The sequence below is a fragment of the Lepidochelys kempii genome, chromosome 3 (assembly GCF_965140265.1).
Source record: "Lepidochelys kempii isolate rLepKem1 chromosome 3, rLepKem1.hap2, whole genome shotgun sequence".
In the NCBI taxonomy this organism is placed as follows: Eukaryota; Metazoa; Chordata; order Testudines; family Cheloniidae; genus Lepidochelys; species Lepidochelys kempii.
In genome coordinates, this window is record NC_133258.1 from 148884299 (window position 1) to 148906787 (window position 22489).

A 22489-nucleotide genomic window follows, 5' to 3' on the forward strand; every position below is an offset into this window, starting at 1 on the left:
TTCTCAGAGAACTATCTGCAATGACTCCAAGATCTCTTTCTTGAGTGGTAACAGCTAATTTAGACCCCATCATGTTATATGTATAGTTGGGATTATGTTTTCCAATGTGCATTTACTTTACATTTCTCAACACTGAATTTCATCTGCCATTTTGTTGCCCGGTCACCTAGTTTTGAGAGATCCTTTTGTAGCTCTTCGCAGCCTGCTTGGGACTTAACTATCTTGAGTAGTTTTGTATCATCTGCAAATTTTGTCACCTCACTGTGTAACCCTTTTTCCAGATCATTTATAAATATGTTGAATAGGACTGGTTCCAGTATAGACCCCTGGGGGATACCACTATTTGCTGCTCTCCATTCTGAAAAATGACCATTTATTCCCACCCTTTGTTTCCTATTTTTTAACCAGTTACCAATCCATGAGAGGACCTTCTCTCTTATCCCATGATAGTTTACTTTTCTTAAGAGCCTTTGGTGAGGGACCTTGTCAAAGGCTTTCTGAGAAGCTAGGTACACTGTATCCAATGAATCCTCCTTGTCTACATGCTTGCTGACCCCCTCAAAGAATTTTAGTAGATGGATGAGGCATGATTTCCCTTTACAAAAACTATGTTGTCTTTTCCCCAACAAATTATGTTCGTCTGTGTGTCTGATAATTTTGTTCTTTACTATAGTCAACCAGTTTGCCTGGTACTGAAGTCAGGCTTACCAGCCTGTAATTGCCAGGATCACCTCTGGAAACCTTTTAAAAAAATTGGCGTGTCATTAGCTATCCTCCAGTCATTTGGTACAGAAGCCAATTTAAATGATGGGTTACAGACTACAGTTAGCAGTTCTGCAATTTCACATTTGAGTTCTTTCAGAACTCTTGGGTGAATACCATCTGATCCTGGTAACTTATTACTGTTTAGTTTATCAATTTGCTACAAAACCTGCTCTAATGACACCTCAGTCTGGGACAGTTCCTCAGATTTGTCACCTAAAAAGAATGGCTCAGGTTTGGGAAACTCCCTTACGTCCTCAGCTGTGAAGACTGATGCAAAGAAATCATTTAGTTTCTCCGCAAAGGCCTTATCATCTTTGTGTGCTCCTTTAGCAAATTGATCGTCCAGTGGCTCCACTAGTTGTTTAGCAGGCTTCCTGCTTCTGATGTCCTTAAATTTTTTTTGCTATTACTTTTTGAGTCTTTGGCTAGCTGTTAAAATTCTTTTTTTGCTTTCCTAATTATATTCTTCTACTTAATTTGCCAGGTTTTATATGCTTCTTTCTATTTTCCTCACTAGGATTTAACTGCCACTTTTTTAAAGGATGCCTTTTTGCCTCTCACTGCTTTTTACCTTGTTGTTTAGCCACAGTGGCACTTTTTTGGTTCTCTTACTATGTTTTTTAATTTGGGGTATACATTTACATTGAACCTCTATTATGGTGTCTTTAAAAAGTTTCCATGCAGCTTGTAGGGATTTCAGTTTTTGCGCTGTACCTTTTAATTTCTGTTTAACTAACTTTCTCATTTTTGTGTAGCCCTCCTTTCTGAAATGAAATGCTACAAGTTGGGCCGCAGGGATGTTAAATTTAGTTATGTTATCTTCACTACTGCCAGGCTATATTCACCTCTTGGACAAGATCCTGTGCTTCACTTAGGACTAAATCAAGAAATGCCTCTCTTCTTGTGAGTTCCAGGACTAGCTGCTCCAGGAAGCGGTCATTTAAGGTGTCAAGAAACTTTATCTGCGTCCCATCCTGAGGTGACGTACCCAGTCAATATGGGGATAGTTGAAATCCCCCATTATTTTTGAGGTTTTTTATTTTCATAGTATCGCTAATCTCCCTGAGCATTTCACAGTCACTATCACCATCCTGGTCAGGTGGTTGGTAATATATCCCTACTGCTATATTCTTCTTATTAGAGCATGGAATTACTATCCATAGAGATTCCATGGTACAGTTTGGTTCATTTAAGATTTTTACTTCATTTGATTCTACGCTTTCTTTTACGTATAGTGCCACTCCCCTACCAGCACAACCTGTTCTGTCCTTCCGATATATTTTGTACCCTGGTATTACCATGTCCCATTGATTATCCTCATTCCACCAAATTTCTGTGATGCCTATTATATTAATATCCTCCTTTAATATGAGGCACTCTAGTTCACCAGTCTTATTATTTAGACTTCTAGCATTCGTATATAAGCACTTTAAAAACTTGTCACTTTTAGCTGTCTGCCAGTACATGATGTAATTGAATTGGACTTTTTTTCATTTGACTGTTTCTCATCAGATCCTACCTGTATTTTATCATCTTCCATCCTCTCCTCCTTCTTAGGACATAGAGAATCTCCAATAATAGATCCTCCCCTAAGGGATGTATCTGTCTGAACCACGTGCTCCTCCGCACCTGTCGACTTTCCCCCAGCCCTTAGTTTAAAAACTGCTCTATGACCTTTTTAATTTTAAGTGCCAGAAATCTGGTTCCATTTTGGTTTAGATGGAGCCCATCCTTCCTGTATAGGCTCCCCCTTTCCAAAAAGTTTCCACAGTTCCTAATAAATCTAAACCCCTCCTCTCTCTACCATCATCTCATCTATGCATTGAGACCCTGCAGTTCTGCCTGTCTAACTGGCCCTGTGCATGGAACTGGAAATGTTTCAGAGAATGCTAACATGGAGGTCCTGGACTTCAATCTTTTACCTAGCAGCCTAAACTTGGCCTCCAGGATCTCTCTCTTATCCTTCCCTATGTCATTGGTACCTACATGTACCATGACCACTGGCTCCTCCCCAGCACTACACATAAGTCTATCTAGATGTCTCAGGAGATCCACAACCTTTGCACCAGCCAGGCAAGGCACCATGCGGTTCTCCTGGTCATTGCAAACCCAGCTATCTGTGTTTCTAATGATCAAATCCCCCACAACTTACCTGTCTCTTCCTAATAACTGGAGTTCCCTCCCCCAGAGAGAGATCCTCAGTGTGAGAGGATACCATGATGTCATCTGGAAGGAGGGTCCCAACTAATGTAATTTAATAGGAAAGACAGGTCCCAACTAATGTAGTGTAATGGGAAAGAGACTTCTGTATGCATCCTTATTTACAGCTTTGCTATAAAAAGGGTGGGAAAACTATTTTTAAAAATCCGCGTTTGCAGGATCAGGTTTCAGAATGTTCTGCCTCCTTCAGAAGAAGTTGACTCCTTTATGCAGCTTTTCAGAGGAAACTGAAAACACCCACTGAACTGACCTTACATTTCCTCAATTATGTACTGCTAGTGCAGAACGAATCTCTAATATGCACTGTTAAAAAGCCCTTTTGGAGCCAAATCAAATGTCTGAGTTCCCAAGTGTGGGGAGACCTCTCACCAGTTACTCTTTCTTCTCCTGGTTGCGGGGTTTCACATACAGTTGTGGTTTAAATTGGTCAACAGTAGGGAAAGCTGCTGTGTGTCCTGGTTCCCTATTTTTGAACTAACAGCTTTGGATGGCAGCCAGGGAAAAGCAACGACGTTTATCTGTGGCAGGTTTTGGAGGCAAAGCATAGTGCCCAAATAGCATGAAAAACCATGCACTCTGCTGGACCGCAGCAACAACACAGACCTTGCCCCAGTATTGGAGGAAATGAACTTGCTGGATGCTTACTGTTTGTTCTCTCCTTGCAGTAAAAATGAAGAGACGAGCAGAGCCTGAATTTAACAGCAACCAGAAGCAGAAAAAGAGGGCAGAAGATCTGGGACTGAACCTCAGTTCCACTTCCGATGATGAACCTCCATGTAGTAATCATGCAACTCAAGGTAAGATCAGAAGTAGTACGGGCACCAGAGTTGCAAGGAGATAGCCTTGTAGGAAAGGCTGCTTTTCTCTTCAGGGATTTAATTAATCAGCTGGAATTGAATGCAGGTATTCTGGATCCCAATTCAGTGCCTTAACCCCAAGACCATCCTTCCTCTCTAGAAGGAAGGACTATACAGTTTCTATCCCCAAACTGGGGGTGGGGGGGAATTAATTTTTTCCCCTCCATAATCTTATCTGGACACTCTTTACTGCCATCTGAAAATAACAACGAATCATATAACCTTTGTTTGCTTTGTCCCTTGTATCTACTCTTTTTCTTTTGTACATTAGAAATATTGAGAGTGTCATGGATGGACTTACCTGGACGACCTTCTGAATTTCTCAAAAGATGCATATTGTGAGCTCATGCACCTTAATTGAAAGGGCAGTGTGCTGAATCCAAATGTATCCATTCTCTGTAGTGTTAATTAGTCACTGAAGTTGAATAACCTTAACAGAGGTTTTTAAAAGTCGTTACATTTCCCTTCTTCTCTCCACTGCTATAACTTTCACAGTTCTCTGTTCTTCTGCTGACCTCATTTCACTTGTTCTTCAGTCACTACCTGGATTTCTAACATTAAAAAACAGGCCTGAAATATCGAAACGCACACACAAACCCCCTCATTACCCCCATATCTATCTGTCCATTAGGAAGAAGCAGAAAAGGTATCAGTGTCACATTCAGGCTCTTGGGAATCTGCCAGTATAGCCTTCAGTTTGGCACACCTCAGGCATCTCTGTGTGCACACAGTAGGCTCTGCCACATTGGTTGCAGATGGCTGTGATTGAATTTAGCATGAACTCTGATAAATTTATTTTGTAAATGTAAAATGGTATTTGACCACTGGATTGATTAACTCCTTCTCCCAAACCAATTTATTTGTTTTAAAACCTAACCTTCATCTTGGTCAAATGGTTTCTTAAAAATAAGATTGCTATTAAAGCTGGTTTAATGATTCACCATTTGGCTGTAACTCAGATGAAATTTAGTACTTTATTAATTGGTGCGATTGTGTTCTGTAAAATTCATCACACATGTCTTTTTTTTCCTTTGAACTCACTTTAGATATACATTGCATCAGGGAGTATGCCCTGTGAGATGTTACTCTATTTTTAAATACCAGATATATTGCTGCCCTGTTCAACTGTAACGGAGGAGCAGAAGGACCTTGGAGTATTGGTTGATCATAGGATAACTATGAGCTGCCAATGTGATATGGCTGTGAAAAAAGCTAATGAGGTCTTGGGATGCATTAGGAGAGATATTTGCAGTAGGGATAAGGAGGTGTTAGTACTGTTATACAAGGCACTGGTGAGACCTCACCTGGAATATTGTGTGAAGTTCTGGTCTCCCATGTTTAAGAGGGATGAATTGAAACTGGAACAGGTACAGAGAAGGGCTACTAGGATGATCCGAGGAATGGAAAACTTGTCTTATGAAAGGAGACTCAAGGAACTTGGCTTGTTTAGCCTAACTAAAAGAAGGTTGAGGGGAGATATGATTGCTCTCTATAAATATATCAGAGGCATAAATACCGGAGAGGTAGAGGAATTAGTTAACCTCAGTACCAGTGTGGACACAAGAACAAATGGATATAAACTGGCCACCGGGAAGTTTAGACTTGAAATTAGATGAAGGTTTCTAACCATCAGAGGAGTGAAGTTTTTGAATTGCCTTCCAAGGGAAGCAGTGGGGGCAAAAGATCTATCTAGCTTTAAGATTAAACTTGATAAGTTTATGGAGGAGATAGTATGATGCGTTAACATGGTTTTGATAATTAAATATTCATGATAAATAGGCCCAATGGCCTGTGATGGGATATTAGGGTGGAATCTGAGTTACCCAGGAAAGAATTTTCTGTAGTATCTGGCTGGTTAATCTTGCCCATATGTTCAGGGTTTAGCTGATCGCCATATTTGGGGTCGGGAAGGAATTTCCTCCAGGGCAGATTGGAGGAGGCCCTGGAGGTTTTTCGCCTTCCTCTGTAGCATGGGGCACGGGTCATTTGCTGGAAGATTCTCTGCTCCTTGAAGTCTTTAAACCACGATTTGAGGACTTCAATAGCTCAGACATAGGTGAGAGGTTTTTCGCAGGAGTGGGTGGGTGAAATTCTGTGGCCTGCGTTGCTCAGGAGGTCAGACTAGATGATCATAATGGTCCCTTCTGACCTTAGTATCTATGAATCACTGATGTATTGAAGAATGTGCTATCTCTTACTCCTGATCTGTTTCCTTTCTCCTAGAGCCATAAGAGTAACTGCTGCATTAGTTCAGATGAAAGTCTTAAATGACAATCCTAAATAATGTCTTGGATTCTCAATAATGTTTTACAGATTAACTGACAAGGTCCTTGTAGAGGCAGTTATGCCTGTCTCTTGCTTTGGCAGAGTAATTCTTTGCCTAAAAATTTGTGATTTTTTTTTTAAAGGAGGATGGTCATATTACTCAGGTTAATTATATTGTCATTACAATATTGCCCATTAAGGCCTTAATGGAACTTTCTTAAGTATATTTTTTCTGCTTTAAACTCATTTTGCCTTTTTTCCCATATACCTGTAAAATCCTGATTTCTTATGTTCACATTTAGACTTTTTTTTTTTTAAATGTAATAGCTTTGCCCACTCTTGGGTTCTAACTGGATAGCATTAGCCATGGAACCACAGTGGTGCCCAGCAGCTCTGCTTATGCTGAATGGCTGATTGCGAAGCTGTGCTAAAGTGTTAACTGAGTGACTTCCATTGACTACGATGGGAGTTGTGGCTAATGTCTTCTCCCACTCAGACTACTTTGAAAATATTAGGCCTCAGGCAGTATTCCAGCTCAATATGGGAGAAGGCAGCTTTGTGCCCTGCAGTGCAGAAACCTTCCTAGCTCCCAGTCAATCCTATAGGTGCTGACTCCGTGGGTGCTCCAGGCTGGAGCTGGGCCTCTTTAACTAGGATGTGGCTGTGGTGACACTTGCCAGACAGTCTCTGGTCTCTATTCTTGCTAAATGTTCCCAGCCAATAGAGAGAATTATTGAGCGATCACTAAAAATATTCTACAAAATCTTGGCAACCTGATGTCTCTGAAAGAGCTGTTTCATCCTCACTGGGAACGACATGTCGGTGCCAAGGACCCTTGGGGCCAGGGTGGATTAATTTCAGTCACCAATTTAAATCACCACGTGGAAAGCCACAATTTAAATAACCAGTTTTAATCAACTTTTCCATTTGTGCTTCAGTTATTTTCTAAAGAAAGGTGCATTTTTACAGGTTGATATAGCCATTAAAACATGTTGATTTACAACTACATAGAGCCTTTATGCTAGATTTGGTACATCTTTTTGCTACGTAGAAGGGTACAGTATAACTATATACACTTATTTAAGCAATTATATAGCTTAATATTTAGATTTTTATTGTATATTTTTAGTATGTTTAGAAAATTGTGAGTGGTATTGCTGCTTTACTACTTTAGTTTTGCTTCTGGTTTGTGCCAAGATGCAAAATAAATAATTAGACATATATAGGAATGACATAGTAGGTCATGCTGGTGGGGGAATAGCACTATATGTGAAAGAAAGCATAATCAAATATAGTAAATATCTTAAATGATTCAAACTGTACCACTGAATTCCAGACTTGAATAATAGCAGTAGGAATATACTACCGACAACCTGACCAGAATGATGATAGTGATCGTGAAATGCTCAGGGAGATCAGAGAGGCTACAGAAACAGAAAACCCACTAATAATGGGAGATTTCAACTATCCCCCATATTGACTGGGTACATATCCCCTCAAGACGAAATGCAGAGAGAAAATATCTAGGCACTGTTAATGTCTGCTTCTTGGAGCAGATGTTCTGGGAACCCACAAGAGGAGAGGCAAGCTCCTGAAAGGAGCAGAGGATCTTGTTCAAGAGGTGAATATAACTAACCACTTGGCATAGTGACCATAATGTAATTAAATTTAACATCTTTGTAAGAGGGAAATACCAAAGAACCCCATCACGGTAGCATTTAACTTCAAAAAGGGAGTTCAAAAAACTACACAAAATGAGGAATCTCGTTAAATAGAAATTAAAACAAACAGAAGAGTGAAATGCCTGCAAACTCCATGGAAACTATTTTAAAAACACTAAAATTTAATTTGAGCCTCTATTTATACCCCAAATAATAAAAATCAAACAGTAAGAGGACCCAAAAAACGCCACCATGGTTAAACAGAGTAAAAGAGGCAGTTAGAAACAAAAAGACATCCTTTTAAAAATTGGAAGTCAGTCCTACTGAGGAAAATAGAAAGGAGCATAAACTCTAGCAAGGCAAGTGTAAAAGTATTATAAGACAGACCAAAAAAGAATTTGAAGACCAACTAGCAAAAGACACACAAATAGCAATTAAAAAAAAAAAAAGTACATCAGAAGCCTGCCAAATAACCAGTGGGCCAATGGATAATTGAGGTGCAGAGAAACTAAATTAATTCTTTGCCTCAGTCTTCACTGCAGAGGATGTGAGGAAGATTCCCACACCTGAGCCATTCTTTTTAGATGACAAATCAGAGGATCTGCCCCAGATTGAAGTGTCGATAGAGGAGGTTTTGGATCAAATGTATAAATTTAAGAATAATTCACCAGGACCAGATGCTATTTACCCAAGAGTTCTGAAAGAACTCAAATATGAAATTGCAGAACTCCGAACTGTGGTATGTAACCTATTGCATAAATCAGTCTCTGTAGCAGATGACTGGAGGATAACTAATGTAACACTGATTTTTGAAAAAGGCACCAGAGGTGATCCTGGCAATTACAGGCTGGTAAACCTAACTTCAGTACCAGGAAAACTGGTTGAAACTATAGTAAAGAACAGAATGATCAGAGAGATAGATGAACATGGTATATTGGGGAAGAGTCAACACAGCTTTTGAAAAAGGAAATCATGCCTTCCCAGTCTGTTAGAATTCTTTGTGGGTGTCAACAAGCTTGTCGACAAGGGTTATCCATTAGCTATAGTGTACTTGGACTTCCAGAAAGCATTTGACAAGGTCCCTCACCTAAGGGTCTTAAGCAAAGTAAGCAGTCATGAGATAAGAAGGAAGGTCCATTCATGAGCCAGTAGCTGGTTAAAAGATAAGAAACAAAAAGGGTAGGAATAAATGGTCAGTGTTCATAGTGGAGAGAGGTAAACAGTAGGGTCCCCCAAGGATCTGGAAAAGGGGGTAAACTCTGAAGTGGCAAATTTGCAGACGATACAAAATTACTCAGGATAGTTAAGTCCGAAGCTAACTGTGAAGAGTTACAAAGGGATCTCTCAAAACTGCGTGACTGGGCAGCAAAATAGCAGATGAAATTTAATGTTGATAAGTGCAAAGTAATGCACAGTGGAAAACATAGTCTCAAATAGACATACAAAATGATGGAGTCTAATGTAGTTGTTACCACTCTAGAAAGATCTTGGTGTCGTCATGGGTAATTCTCTGAAAATATCCACTCGGTGTGCAGCGGCTGTGTGTGGTAAAAAACCAACCAAACAAAAAGCTAACAGTGTTAGGAACTATTAGGAAAGGGATGGATAATAAACTAGAAAATATCATAACATCCCTATATAAATCCGTGGTACACCCACAGCTTGAATACTGTGTGTGATTCCGGTCACCCCATCTTAAAATAGATATTAGAATTGGAAAAGGTACAGAGAAGGGCAACAAAAATGATCGGGGGGGTATGGAACAGTTTCCATATGAGGAGAGATTAAAGACTGGGTCTGTTGAGCTTGGAAAATAATGGGAGTAATGGGGGTTGTGACAGAGGTCTATAAATCATGACTGGTGTGGAGAAAGTGAATAAGGAAGTGTTATTTATCTCTTCACCTAACACAAAAACAAGGGTCACCCAATGAAATGAATAAGCAGCAGGTTTAAAACCAACATAAGGAAGCACTTCTCCACACAACGCACAATCAATCTGTGGAACTTCTGATAGCCAGAGCAAGGCTTGAAAAACTCATGCGATCAGGATGATCAGGAATCTTTCCTGGGCAAGTGCCTTCAATCTCTTGAGTCAGCTTTCCTTTTAAGAGAGGTTGTGTTAGTCCTTATGGTTGTGAAGGAAACCTTCCAAAAGTGACCCAAGTGTACCTGGTGCAGCCATGGCTGCTTTTGTGCTGCTTGTGGTGTTATGGGGAGGGGAGTAGGGAGGTGGAAAGGACTTGACAGCTGCTATTAGGAGCACAGGGAACCCGGTCATTGCTGCTGGAACCCCAGCCACTGCTTCAAAGAGTAAATGACCCTGGGCAGGTCCTCTACCACTCCCTGCAGCAGGGGATACTGATGGGTGTCAGCATTTGGACCATTGAACCCAAGCAGAGGGTTGCACTGTGGGGTTCCCACAGAGCTCTCTGCTTGGTAGGATTATATAAGTTGGATGATACCCCACAGAACCCTGTGGTAGGAAGGTAGTCGGGAGGCTTGCTACCAGTGGTGGTCAGGCCAGCCGGGGCTGCCTTGCTCCTTAGCCCACTGCTCCCTGTTTTTGGGTGAGATGGGGTCTGGTTCAGGAGGAGGGAAAACTCAGTCCCTGCCACCTTATCCAAGGATCTTATATGTCGGGTGGCTGGGAAATGACACGCACGCACACACTGGGAAGCTACAGTCCAACATTTAAGTTTGATTTTGTGGGGGTGAGGCAGTATTTTGTGGAGGTAGCAAGAGCTGGCAATAAATGATGTCTATGTGAAGGGTTTGCATGTCTGTGGAGGTTTGCACTGGTGTAGCTCCATCAGTCTAATTACACCAGTGTAAAGTCCTCAATGCTGACTGGGCCAGAGAGACTTGGTGAGCAGGTATTTGAGAGAGAGCTGGAGCCTTTTACACTGACCTACTCCCAGCAAGTGGGTAGAGTTTGGTTTCCAGTGTAACAGAGGTTTCATGTAAAAAGCTTTATTTTGTTCTTGGTTTTTTTTATTGATAAATACCAGCATCTGCCTTCCTGGAATCCAGTGTGCTGGGCTGGTATTCCACTCTAGGTCTCCGGCATGCTTCGCTGAGCTGTGCATCTGCTCAAGGAGGAGTATTGTCCACCAACTTTCCCACATAATCTCATTCAGTAACAGTCCCACTGCCCGATAACACTACCTCTAGGAGGTTTGGCAGCTGCCCACTCTTTGTTGTTGTGGAAGATTCTGCCATATGGGGGTCTCCTCAGGATTGCTGAAATTCGGATCACTTTCTGACAGCATTTCAGTGTACTGCTCAATTATAGAGGGCTAAGGAGAAGATGTGTTCAATACAAGGCTATGGTACATCTGCACCTTACATATGCAAGGTAAAGAATTTGGTCCTACCTATATGCAGCAAGATAAGGATAATTAAATATCCTAGTTCAGGGCATAAGTGGATTATCATTGTGGTCAAGAATGACCCCCACTTTCCCCATTGGTATTATCAGGTACGGTAAATCCACATATCTAAAACATTTTCTACTAGTCGGAAAAGAGTGTGAATTGGTGTTTATCACAAATGTAAATGTCAGCTTGTTCTCAAGGGAGAAGTCAAGTGGCAGCCCGGGGGAGAGGGTTGTCTTTCACCTTCTTTATGGTGGAATGAGGTAGCAAGACAGCTGGTATTTTGTCTTGAGAGTTGTATCTGAAGTCTGCATGCTCCCCACAGCCAGTCTGAGCTATTGAAGCAGATTCTTTACTATCCCCTAGCCTTCTGGGATGTGAATTTGGAATTCCCATATACAGCTTCCCCTCTGATTAGCGAAACAAACGCTTGTTAATTTCTCCCCTCTGTTTCATTTTCAGAGTCTTCCAGTAGCGGCAGTGGGTCTGACAGTGAGAGCGATGAGAGGCGTCCAGTCTTCGGCTCTGGCAGCAATGAGTTCAAAGCAGACTCTCTTGTGGAGGGCACCTCCTCCCGCTACTCCATGTATAACAGCGTCTCCCAAAAGCTCATGGTAGGTCAAAGTCACTTTCGAGCATGCTGCTAAAACTGGATGAGCAGCTGAGAGCAAAATTGAGTACATTCTGCTGTGAGAGATGCCCCTGGCATTCACCATTGTATCTTTCAAGCTCAGGATTTATGCAGAGCGCTGTTCTGTTTGCACTAATCGCAGTCAGTGATGACTGACGGCGGGCAGATCAGATGCTAATTAGAAGGCTAGAACCATGGTGAATTTCATCTTTCTTAGTAGCAAGGGAGACTCAGTCCAACTAACTCTGTGATCCATTCAAATCCAAGTCAGCCTTGCTGCACACACATTCTGTACAGAAACTTATTCCTATTAGCCCCAGGCAGCAGAATTTCAAGGAAGTTTGTGGCTCAGCAAATCTTTGAAATACATTTAAATGTAAATGCATTTGTGAGCTTGAGGCGCTGGAGTCCTGCATCATTTGTAAAACTTGATGAAGATCATTGTTATATCACCATTTCCAAATTGGGGACCTTTCCACTGAGGCAACTGCAGAAGCTTTTATTAAAGTGTCATGCAGGCTTTACTTTGCTATAAGTACCTTGCTATAACTTCAGAGCGGGCCTTCCAAATGTTACTAAAAATAATCTTTCCTTCAAGTAGCACCAGATCCCCTGTGGGCTTCTGAGACGTCAGCCTGAGAGTGGGCAGCAACTTCTAGAGCTAACAAATATCAGAAAAAGGGGACGTGAAAGTAGTGATACCCCTTTGTGACATGGGAATAGCACAGGTACTAATGGCACAGCCAACTGGAGAGCTGGTGACTTCACCTGGTAGAGCACAATGGATTCAGTGTGAGTTCTGACTACAGTGGTGTGCACGTGTGTGCATGGACAGAGTGAGTTTGGTCACCAAATGAGGGATTTTGCAAATTAAGTCCACTTTGGACACCAACAGTGGCAAATCCAACACCTGGCTTTCTGAGTATACTTCACTAACTAGCCCTGTGTGTGTTGGAGAAAAGACTGCTAGCTCGATCTTCTAGGGTGTGGCATTTGTCAGTGAAGTGCTCATGCCATACAATATTAACCACTTATCTTGACGCTGCACTACACTTTTCAAGCCTTGTCCCGCACATGCCTGCCTAACTTGTAATTTCAGGTGACCAATTCTTTTTTTTGATCCTCCCGTCTCTGATAGTTGCCTACATGATGCATATTTCTTCCAGCCTTTGCTTCTCTGTAGCATTGTGACAGGGTGGTCTGAAGCCCTGGAACTTGGACCAAAGCCCAAAAGACCCAGTGGGAAGACTTTTGCTTGGCTGCTGACTGCCCAGGAAAGAAAGATGGTCAGAGGAAGAGCTAGCTGGAGCCACTGGAGATGCTATACTGGAGGTAGGGCCCCAAGTGGAGGGTGGGTGGTCTTTAAAGTCCCCAGTTGCAGACATTAAAACATTGAAAGAGACGGGGATGTTAAGATGGATAGCAGATGGAGACTGAACAGTGACTAACAGCAGAGTCCAGAAAATGCCAAGAAGAGCAAAGCAAATAGGAGGATCAGCAGTGGGCTGAGATGACCCCGCCTGACCGCAGAATGGGAGAATCCAGAAATAGAAGAAGATATGGAGGCAAGTCTCTTGACATTCAAAAGGGTAACTCAGCCCTGCAGATGGCCACAAGATCATCTGGCTTACCCCATATCTCACTGGAAAGGCTCTACAAGCCTAGTGGACTGGAGAACCAAGAAGCCTAGGGCTACAGAAGGGTTATGGAAACCCTGTAGAGATGGTAGTATAATCCAGAGATCTAGCAACAAAAGTCCTAGTCCTTCTGATATAGAAATTCTGAAGACCCTTGAAGATAGTAAACATCTGAAGGAATTTATTTAAAAAATGGATTAAGTCCAGAAACGTTGCATCTTTGCTCAAATGACCAAGATACTTGTCCTGGAATTGTTTCTATCCAACCTGCTAGGTGATCTTCAGATCTGGGCTCTGGAGCAGAGACTGAGGAACTCTTTCTCCTAATGTCAGGATTTTCTCTCTGTAAGGCAGAAGCAGGAACAATGTTGAATCTGGTTAAGAACAAATCCCATCATTACTTGTGAGGTGAACGTTGTGGGATGGGAGACCCAAAAAGAAGATCGCTACCAATGTGACAAACTGTGGCACCTGAGGAGGTTTTGTTCCAGGGCTAAGACCCACTCCTGGGGAAAATTTGGTAACTTTTCCATGTTGGGTGGGGGAGACCTTCGCTTCAAAACTAGTAGTACTAAAAGGAAGGCTAGTAAAAGCCTTGGTGGATTTGAGAGTCACCTGACCCTGGTTCAAGAACATGTTGAAACATACACAGCCAATAAACTCAATAACAGTTAGGTGTGTCCATGGAGACACTAAAGCATGTTCCCTGGCAGCAGTTAAGCTCCAAGTAGATGGACAAGAGATTCCTATGAGAACGGGCATGGCTGAAAAGCTTCCTTTTCCCTGTAGTATTTGGGAAAGATCTTCCTAATTTCACTAACTTTTTAATAAAGGAGACTGATAGCCTGACTTCAAGTAGTAACAGTCATAATCAGTTGGGAAAAGGTTTTAAGGAAGAAGAGGATGAGGATCTATCTTCCCTTTTTTCAGATATTTTTGAAGGAGAGGGGAAAGACTCACCCTACCAGGGGAGAAAGGAAAAGGGCTAAGGGCTTGCAAGTATCCATATATACAATATGGATATTGCTAAATATCAGCAAGAGGGATTATGCCCTCAAACCTTTCTCTAAAGGACTAGGTGAGAAGAATGTTGGTCAAACTAAATTCCCTTACCGTATAGTCCAGAATGGTATATTGTATGGATATGTGAGCACCCTAAGACTGAAAAGTGAGTGAAACAGCTGGTAGTCACCAGGGTTTTAGGCAGGGGCTCATGAAGATGGCTCATCAAGTCCCTCCCTGTAGGCCCACTTAAGGAACAAGAGATTTTACAAAGATTTTTCTGGCCCAGTGTTCCTGAAGAAGTAGCTTAATGGTGTCAGTTCTGCCCTGAATGTCAGTTGGTGGCACCAGAAGCAATTAAGACAGATATCCATTGATTGAGTCCTACTGTACACATACAATTTGAAAGGATTGTAATGGATATTGTGGACCCCGTCAGAATGGAGTACCCAGGGGAACAGATACATTTTAGTTATTTGACTGTATAACCCGATATCCTGAGGCATTCCATTTACACAGTGCTACTGCCAGGAGAATTGCAGAGGAGCTGGTGACCATGTTTACTAGGGTGGTGTGACAGTTTCTTGCGGTGCCCAGGACTGGGAGTCACCATTGTTTCCCTCCTACCTCACCAAGAGAGAGTCTGGCTGGTGCTAAACTGGTTGACCTGATCCGCCAGTCTTAGCCACCCAAGCAGACTCCTCAAAGCCTTGCAAGCCCTCACTTCCCCTTGCAGGTTAGCAATAGGTGCATTCCAATCCCTAAGCTCCTCTGAAAGCATCCCCCTGTAGTATCCAGTCCTTAACCACTGGACGCTCACAGAAATTATCAGGTATGTTGTTCCCAAAAGCAACGGTGTACACACACTGCTTGACTGGTAAAACTCACCAGTCAAACTCACTGGTAAAAAATCAAGTCCTTTATAACATCACAGCACTGAAATATATTTATTGTGAATCAAAGGTTAAGTTTTAAAAGGTAGCGAGTGAAGATAAATGGAAACAGGGTTACACATATAACATAAAATGCAATCCTACGTCCATACTTACTAATGGTTACCTTTCCTATTTAATAAAATCTTTTTCCTATTTAATAAAGTAGATTCCTATTTAATGAAGATTTTTCTCCCAAGGATTCAGTCTTTGACAGTGCTGCTGGTTTTCAATCAAAACCAGGATCCAAGTTTTCATGAATACCCCATCCCCTTGAAGTGATTTCTTCAGTAAATGGACACCTCAAATGGCTTTCTTTTCTCCAGGTAGAGTCCCGTAAACATTTGAAATGCCCTCGTTGGTTGGTTGGTCTCTAGTGTGCTGACCCCATGTCAACTTCGCATCCTTATGTTGACTTGACATGCAAATGTAGCTCCCATTGTGTCTGGGTTATAATGTTTAATTCACATCAGAGGACAGGGATAGGTGAATAGACATGCTTTGCCTGGTAGAAAATCTGTTGGTCAACTCTGCCTTGTTACATAGTTTAAAACACGTTTTCAGTAGGAGCACATACCTCTTTAAATATCATCTGGACATACGTATCATAGCGATATTAATGACCAGTGTGATACCAGCTTTTGTTTGACATTGGTCAAGGCACAGCTCTTTCATGGTATTTATCCATAAGTAGTATTAGGTATAGTGAGTTTCAGATCTGTTAGGAATTGTTGACATTAAGGCCGTGTCTACACTAGAGCCCTTACAGCGGCACAGCTGTGCTACAACAGCTCTGCCGCTGTAAGATCTCAATGCCAACGGAAGAGAGCTCTCCTGTTGGCATAATTAAACCACCCCCAGCGAACGGACATAATGCTGTCCACGCTGGTGCTTCTGTTGGTGTAACGTATGTCACTGAGGGTATGTCTACGCTACAAAATTAGGTTGATTTTATAGAAGTCGAACTTTAGAAAGCGATTTTATACAGTCAATCGTGTATGTCCCCACTAAGCACAGTCGGTCAGCGGAGTGCATCCTCAATACCGTGGCTAGCATCGACTCATGGAGTGGTGCACTGTGGGTAGCTATCCTACAGTCCCTGCTGCCCATTGGAATTCTGGGTTAAGCTCCCAATGCCTGATGGGGCAAAAAACATGGTCGCGGGTGGTTCTGGATACATGTCGTCAGTCTCCCCTCCCTCCCTCCTTGAAAGCAATGGCAAACAATCGTTTTGCGCCTTTTTTCCTGGGTTATCCATGCAGACGCCATAGCATAGCAAGCATGAGCCCGCTCAGCTCAGCGCTGCTGTTGTGAGCATTGTAAACAACTTGTGCATTATCCTGCAGTATGTGCAGAACCTGGCTAGGAGCCGCCAGCACAAGGACAATTGTGAGGAGGACATGCACAGAGATGTTCCTGAAAGCACGAAATGTGGCAATTGGGACGTCATGGCGGCAGTGGGGCAAGTTGATACAGTAGAACGTCGATTCTGGGCCCGGCAAACAAGCACAGGCTTGTGGGACCGCATAGTGTTGCAGGTATGGGATGATTCCCAGTGGCTGCGAAACTTTTGCATGCATAAGGCTACTTTCCTGGAACTTTGTGAGTTGCTTTTCCCAGCCCTGAAGCGCAGGAATACAAGATAACACCTGCCCTGACGGTTGAGAAGCGAGTGGCAATAGTCCTGTGGAAGCTTGCAAAGCCTGACTGTTACCAGTCAGTCAGGAATCAATTCGCAGTGGGCAAATCTACAGTGGGGGCTGCTGTGATCCAAATATCCAAGGCAATCCGTGACCACCTGCTAGCAAGGTTAGCGACTGGGAAATGTGCAGGTCATAATGGATGGCTTTACTGCAATGGGGTTCCCTAACTGTGGTAGGGCGATAGATGGAACGCATATCCCTATCTTGGCACCAGACCACCTTGCCAACCAGTATGTAAATCACAAGGGGTACTTCTCAATGGTGCTGCAAGCACTGGTGGATCAGAAGGGACGTTTCACCGACATCAGTGAGGGATGGTCAGGAAAGGTGCATCTTTAGGAACTCCGGGCTGTTCGAAAAGCTGCAGGAAGGGACCTTCTTCCCAGACCAGAAAATTACCGTTGGGGATGTTGAAATGCCAATAGTTATCCTTGGGGACCTAGCCTACCCCTTGCTCCCAAGGCTCATGAAGCCATACACAGGCATCCTGGACAGGGGTAAGGAGCAGGTCAACTATAGGCTGGTGGTAGAATATGCCTTTGGATATTTAAAAGCCTACTGGCGCAGTTTGCTGACTAGTTTAGACCTCAGTGCAACCAATATTCCCATTGTTATTGCTGCTTGCTGTGTGCTCCATAATATCAGAGAATAAGGGGGAGACGTTTATGGCAGGGTGGGAGGTTGAGGCAAATCGCCTGGCGGCCAGTTTTGAACAGCAAGACACCAGGGCGATTAGAGCGCAGCTAGGTGTGCTGCGCATCAGAGAGGCTTTGAAAAACAGTTTCATGACTGGCCAGGCTATGGTGTGACAGTTGTGTGTGTTTCTCCTTGATGCAAAACCGCCCCCTTTGTTGAATTTACTTCTCTGTAAGCCAATCCCCGTCCCCCGATTTGACCACAGCTGACAAAGGAAATAAAGTCCCTATTGTTTTGAATCCATGTAGTCTGTCTTTGTTTAAAAAAAAAAAAGTGCGATCACTGACAAGGTTGCCCGGGTGGGGTGGAGGGAAGGACAAGGCCACATTGCTTATTGTAGTCACACTACAAATCAAAGCTGTTTGAATGACAGCCTTCTGTTGCTTGGGCTATCCTCTGGAGTGGCTGTGTGCCCGGAGCCTTCTCTCCTCCTCCCTCCCTCCCCCACCCCCCCAAGCTTTCTTGGGCGTCTGGATTAGGAGGATATGGAACTTGGAGAGGAGGGCAGGCGGTTATACAATGGATGCAGTGGCGGTCTGTGCTCTTGTTACCTTTCCTGCAACTCCACCAGATGCCTGATCATGTCCGTTTGCTCCCTTATCAGCCGCAGCATCTCCTCCTGCGTATTCTGATCACGCTCACTGAATGCTTTCCTGGCCGCTGCCACTGAATGGTCAGGAAAGGTCCATGCATTCAGCTGTGCCCTATCAGCGTGGGAGGACTGCATGAGCTTGGAAAACATGTCATCGCAAGTGCTTTTTTTTTTTTTTTTTTTTCTTCCCACCTTCTAATCTGTGATAATCTCAGAGACTGAGTTGATACGGGGAGCATAGAAATATTTGCACCTGCAGGGGGGATAAAAAGGGAGAATAAAATTTAAGAGGATACATTTCTGAGAACAAAAGGGAGACACTTTCACAGTGAATCAAGCAATTCATAGCAGACAGCACCTGTGCTTTAGGTATAAGGTCGCATTTTGCCTTTTATATTGAGCGCCTGCTGGTATGGTGACACATCACACACAGCTGGGCAACAGAATTCGGTTTTCAGGCAGCCATGATAAGCCAAAGACTACACGGGGTTGGCTTCTTCCGCCTTCATAACATGTGGGAATGGTTTCAGACTGCAGCGCCCTCCTTTCCCATAGCAAGCAATGCCAGTAGGGTTTGCTGTTTAAAAGGAGGGGTTGCAGTTTTGGGGTGGATGTGCAGCACATGCCTCCCCGCCACCGCGTGGCTATTCTCCAGGATGATCCCTTTTAGCCAAGCACAGATAGTCCAGGACGAACAGGGTCCTTTTACTGTTCCCTTACAAAAATTCCCCTATTTCAACTAGGTGACTGTGAATGATATCGCTCTCCTGAGGCTGACACAGAAAGATAAAGCCCGAATGTTGTATGAGTGCGACCAAAACCCAGGATCGTTTGCTGCCCTGCTTTGTGCTGCAATGATTCCAGAAATACTTGGTACTGGCTTGGCGTGGTAAAGTGTCCTACTGTGGAGGACGAAATAAGGCAGCTCTCTCAAGAAACCTTCTGCAAAGCCTTTCAGAGTACCTCCAGGAGAGCTTCATGGAGATGTCCCTGGAGGATTCCAGTTCCATCCCCAGACACGTTAACAGACTTTTCCAGTAGCTGTATTGGTTGTGAATGCATCCCAATTCTTCAGGGCAAATCAAACATTAAACACAATTGCTTTTAACCCCTGTACTGTAGTTACAGATGTGCACTCACCAGAGGTGCCTTCTCCACCTTCAAGGTCCAGCAACTCACCTTGGGAGGGTATTGGCTCTAGGGTGATGAAAAGGTCCTGGCTGTCAGGGAGAATGGATTCTCCACTTGCCTGCTGCGCATTCTCCTCCTCCTCTTCCTCATCCACAAAAGCCTCTTCCGTGTTGCGTGAGACTCCCCCCTTGCAGGTGTCCAGGGTCAGTGGTGGGGTACTGATAGGGTCGTGCCCCCCCCAGAGAATAGCATGCAGCTGATCATAGAAGCGGCATGTATAGAACTCTGACCTAGAGCGACCGTTTGCCTCCTTTGTCTTGTAGTAGGCTTGCCTGAGCTCCTTAACTTTCATGCAGCACTGTTGTGTGTCCCTGGTGTAGCCTCTCTCCACCGTGCCCTGTGCGATTTTGGCATAGATATTAGCATTTCTTCCTTTTGATCAGAGTTGTGCCTGCACAGATTCTTCTCCCCATACAGCAGTCAGATCCAGTGTCTCCCGTTTGCTCCATGCTGGAGCTCGTTTGTGATTCTGGGACTGCATGGTCACCTGTGCTGCTGAGCTCGCTGCGCTGACCAAACAGGAAATGAAATTCAAAAGTTCCCTGGGCTTTTCCTGTGTACCTGGCTAGTGCATTGGAGTCGAAAGTGCTGTCCAGAGCGGTCACATGGAGCACTCTGGGATAGCTCCTGGAGGCCAATACTGTCGAATTGCACAAAGCTGCGTCTGCACTACCCCAAATTCGATCCAAGAAGGTCGATTTTAGCGCTACTCCCCTTGTCGGGGAGGAGTACAGCAGGCAATTTTAAGAACTCTTTAGGGCGACGAAACGAGGTTGGTTGTGTAGCCGCATTGCTTATAAAATTGACCTAACATGGCTAAATTCGACCAGCCCTTGGGTGTGTTTTTTTTTTCTGCACCTCTGAGCGACAGTTTTGCTGACAAAAGTGTTAGTGTAGACATAGCCTAAGTAGTGAACCCTTTGTCAGCTGGCAATGAGTGGTTCTTAGGGTCACAGGTGGAAATCCCAAGAGAAATTCAGATGGATCAGGGAGCTAATTTCCAGGCATCCCTGATAAGAATTATACCAACTCCTGAGCATTAAACCCCTGCAGATGACCCCTTATTATTCCCATATAGCCTAGTGGAAAGGATTGTTCAATCCCTTAAAAAAGACGTTGAAAAGCTATGTAGTCAGAACTTAGATGAAGGGTTACAGTGTTGCTTTGTCTCTTATTTTCATATTGAGAAGTCCCCCAAGCTCAGTTCAATTTGTTGTGCGGCCATCAGCCCTCGTGGTCCATTAGACGTGATTGAAGAAAGTTGGGAGAGACAAACGGTTGATTCCTCTAGTGTTATGTTATAAACATGAGGAACATACTTGCAGAACACTTCCACTAGCTAAAGAACATTTAGAGAATGTCCAAGCTAGACAAGCTAGGTGGTACAATAAACAGGCCCGGGAACAACAGTTTAGGATGGGGAGTAAAGTTCTGTTGTTACCGAAAATGAGCTGCTAGGTAAATGGCAAGGCCCATTTATTATAATAAGACCAGTAAAACTGGTGGATTATGACATCAAACTCTCAGAAAAGAGAGAGATACATTTGTTAAATGTGTTAAACTCTGGATTTAAAGGAAAACTAGGAATTTAACATCAGTTCTCCCTGAAGTACATAATAATGTAATTATGACAGATTAAAAAGTACAGGAGACAGGAGATCATCCCACAAAGCAGTGGATTAATTGCTGAACATGCAGATTAGAACTGGTGTATCAATAAATTCCAGCATATAGTTTCTGCTGTGCCTTGAACAAATTATGTGATTCAGTATGTTATTGACAGGGAAGGGCATGCTCCTCTCCCCAGAAGATCATGTCAGATTCCAGGACATCTTGAAACTTAAAAGTGGAGGAGGAAATAAAGCAAATGTTAGCTCTGTGAATAATTGAGCCATCAAACAGCCCTTGGGTGCTCTCCAATAGTGATAGCTAAAAAACAAACAAACCTGAGGAAAGCCACTTCTGTATAAATTTAAGAAAACTGAATGCCATTTCAAAATTTGATAATTCCCCTATGCCACAGATAGATGATTTGTCAGATTTATTAGGCAGTACTACATACAGTACCTTGGATTTAGCCTCAGGTTATTGGCAAGTTCCCCTTGAGAAGGAGTCCAAATGTAAAACTGCCTTTACCTTGTCTCAGGGACTGTATCAGTTTAAGATAATGCTGTTTTGCTTGTTTGGAACCTTAGCAACATTCCAGTGCCTTGTGCACTGGCTATTATGGCCTTATGTAGGCTATGCTATGGTGTACCTAGATAACATCATTTACAGTCCTGATGGGGAAAGTCCCCTGAAGCACATAGAGTTGGTGACAGGTGCGATAGCTAAAGCCATTTGACTGTTAATCTTCAAATGTGTTGCTGGGCAGTTCTGAGACCAGATAATGAGGATATATTGTTAGCAATGGAAAAATTAAGCCAGAAGTGTCCAAGGTTAAAGCAGTTATGGAGGCTGCAATCCCCCTCACAAAGAAAGAGGGGAGATCTTTCCTGGGATTAGCTGGCTATTATCATAGGTTTATTCTCCAGTTATCACAGATTACTGTTCCTCTGATGGATTTAGTAAAAAAGCCAAAAAGAAAAGGGCTAAACTAGACTGAAGAATGTCAAATTGCTTTTGATGCATTAAAAAAGGCCTGTAGCACAGAACTCCTCCTGTAAATCCTGTCTTAAGAAACCCTTTATAGTTTAACCAGAAGCATCTGAAGTAGGATTGGGGGTTGTATTAATCCAAGAGAAGAAAGGAGAAAAATACCTAATCTCCTGTATTAGTAGGAAACTATTCCTAAGGGAGCAATGGGTCAGTGCACTAGAAGAAGAATGTCTTGCAATAAAATGAGATGTAGAAATGCAAAGATATTACTTGTTAGGCTCCATTCTCATCCTAGTAACTCATCACCATCTGCTCACCTGGTTAAATACAATGAAGGATAAGAACACATGCTTTACTAGGTGGT

The 22489-nt window shown here is 43.1% G+C and overlaps 1 protein-coding gene across 6 annotated transcripts in view; it reads left to right on the plus strand.

Moving 5' to 3' along the window:
• CMTR1 (cap methyltransferase 1) overlaps positions 1-22489 on the plus strand; it is a 56849-nt gene that overhangs the window by 1812 nt on the left and 32548 nt on the right. For 5 of the 6 annotated variants that reach the window (XR_012158190.1, XM_073338532.1, XM_073338530.1 and 2 more), the window contains exons 2-3: positions 3651-3782; positions 11606-11757. Coding sequence is in view for 4 of the 6 variants with exons in the window: in XM_073338532.1 (XP_073194633.1) it covers positions 3656-3782; positions 11606-11757 (279 nt within the window). In the remaining 2 variants the exon portion in view is untranslated. Of the gene's footprint in view, positions 1-3650; positions 3783-11605; positions 11758-12940; positions 13107-22489 lie in introns of those variants that run through there. The other variant, XM_073338533.1, reaches the window with a different exon arrangement.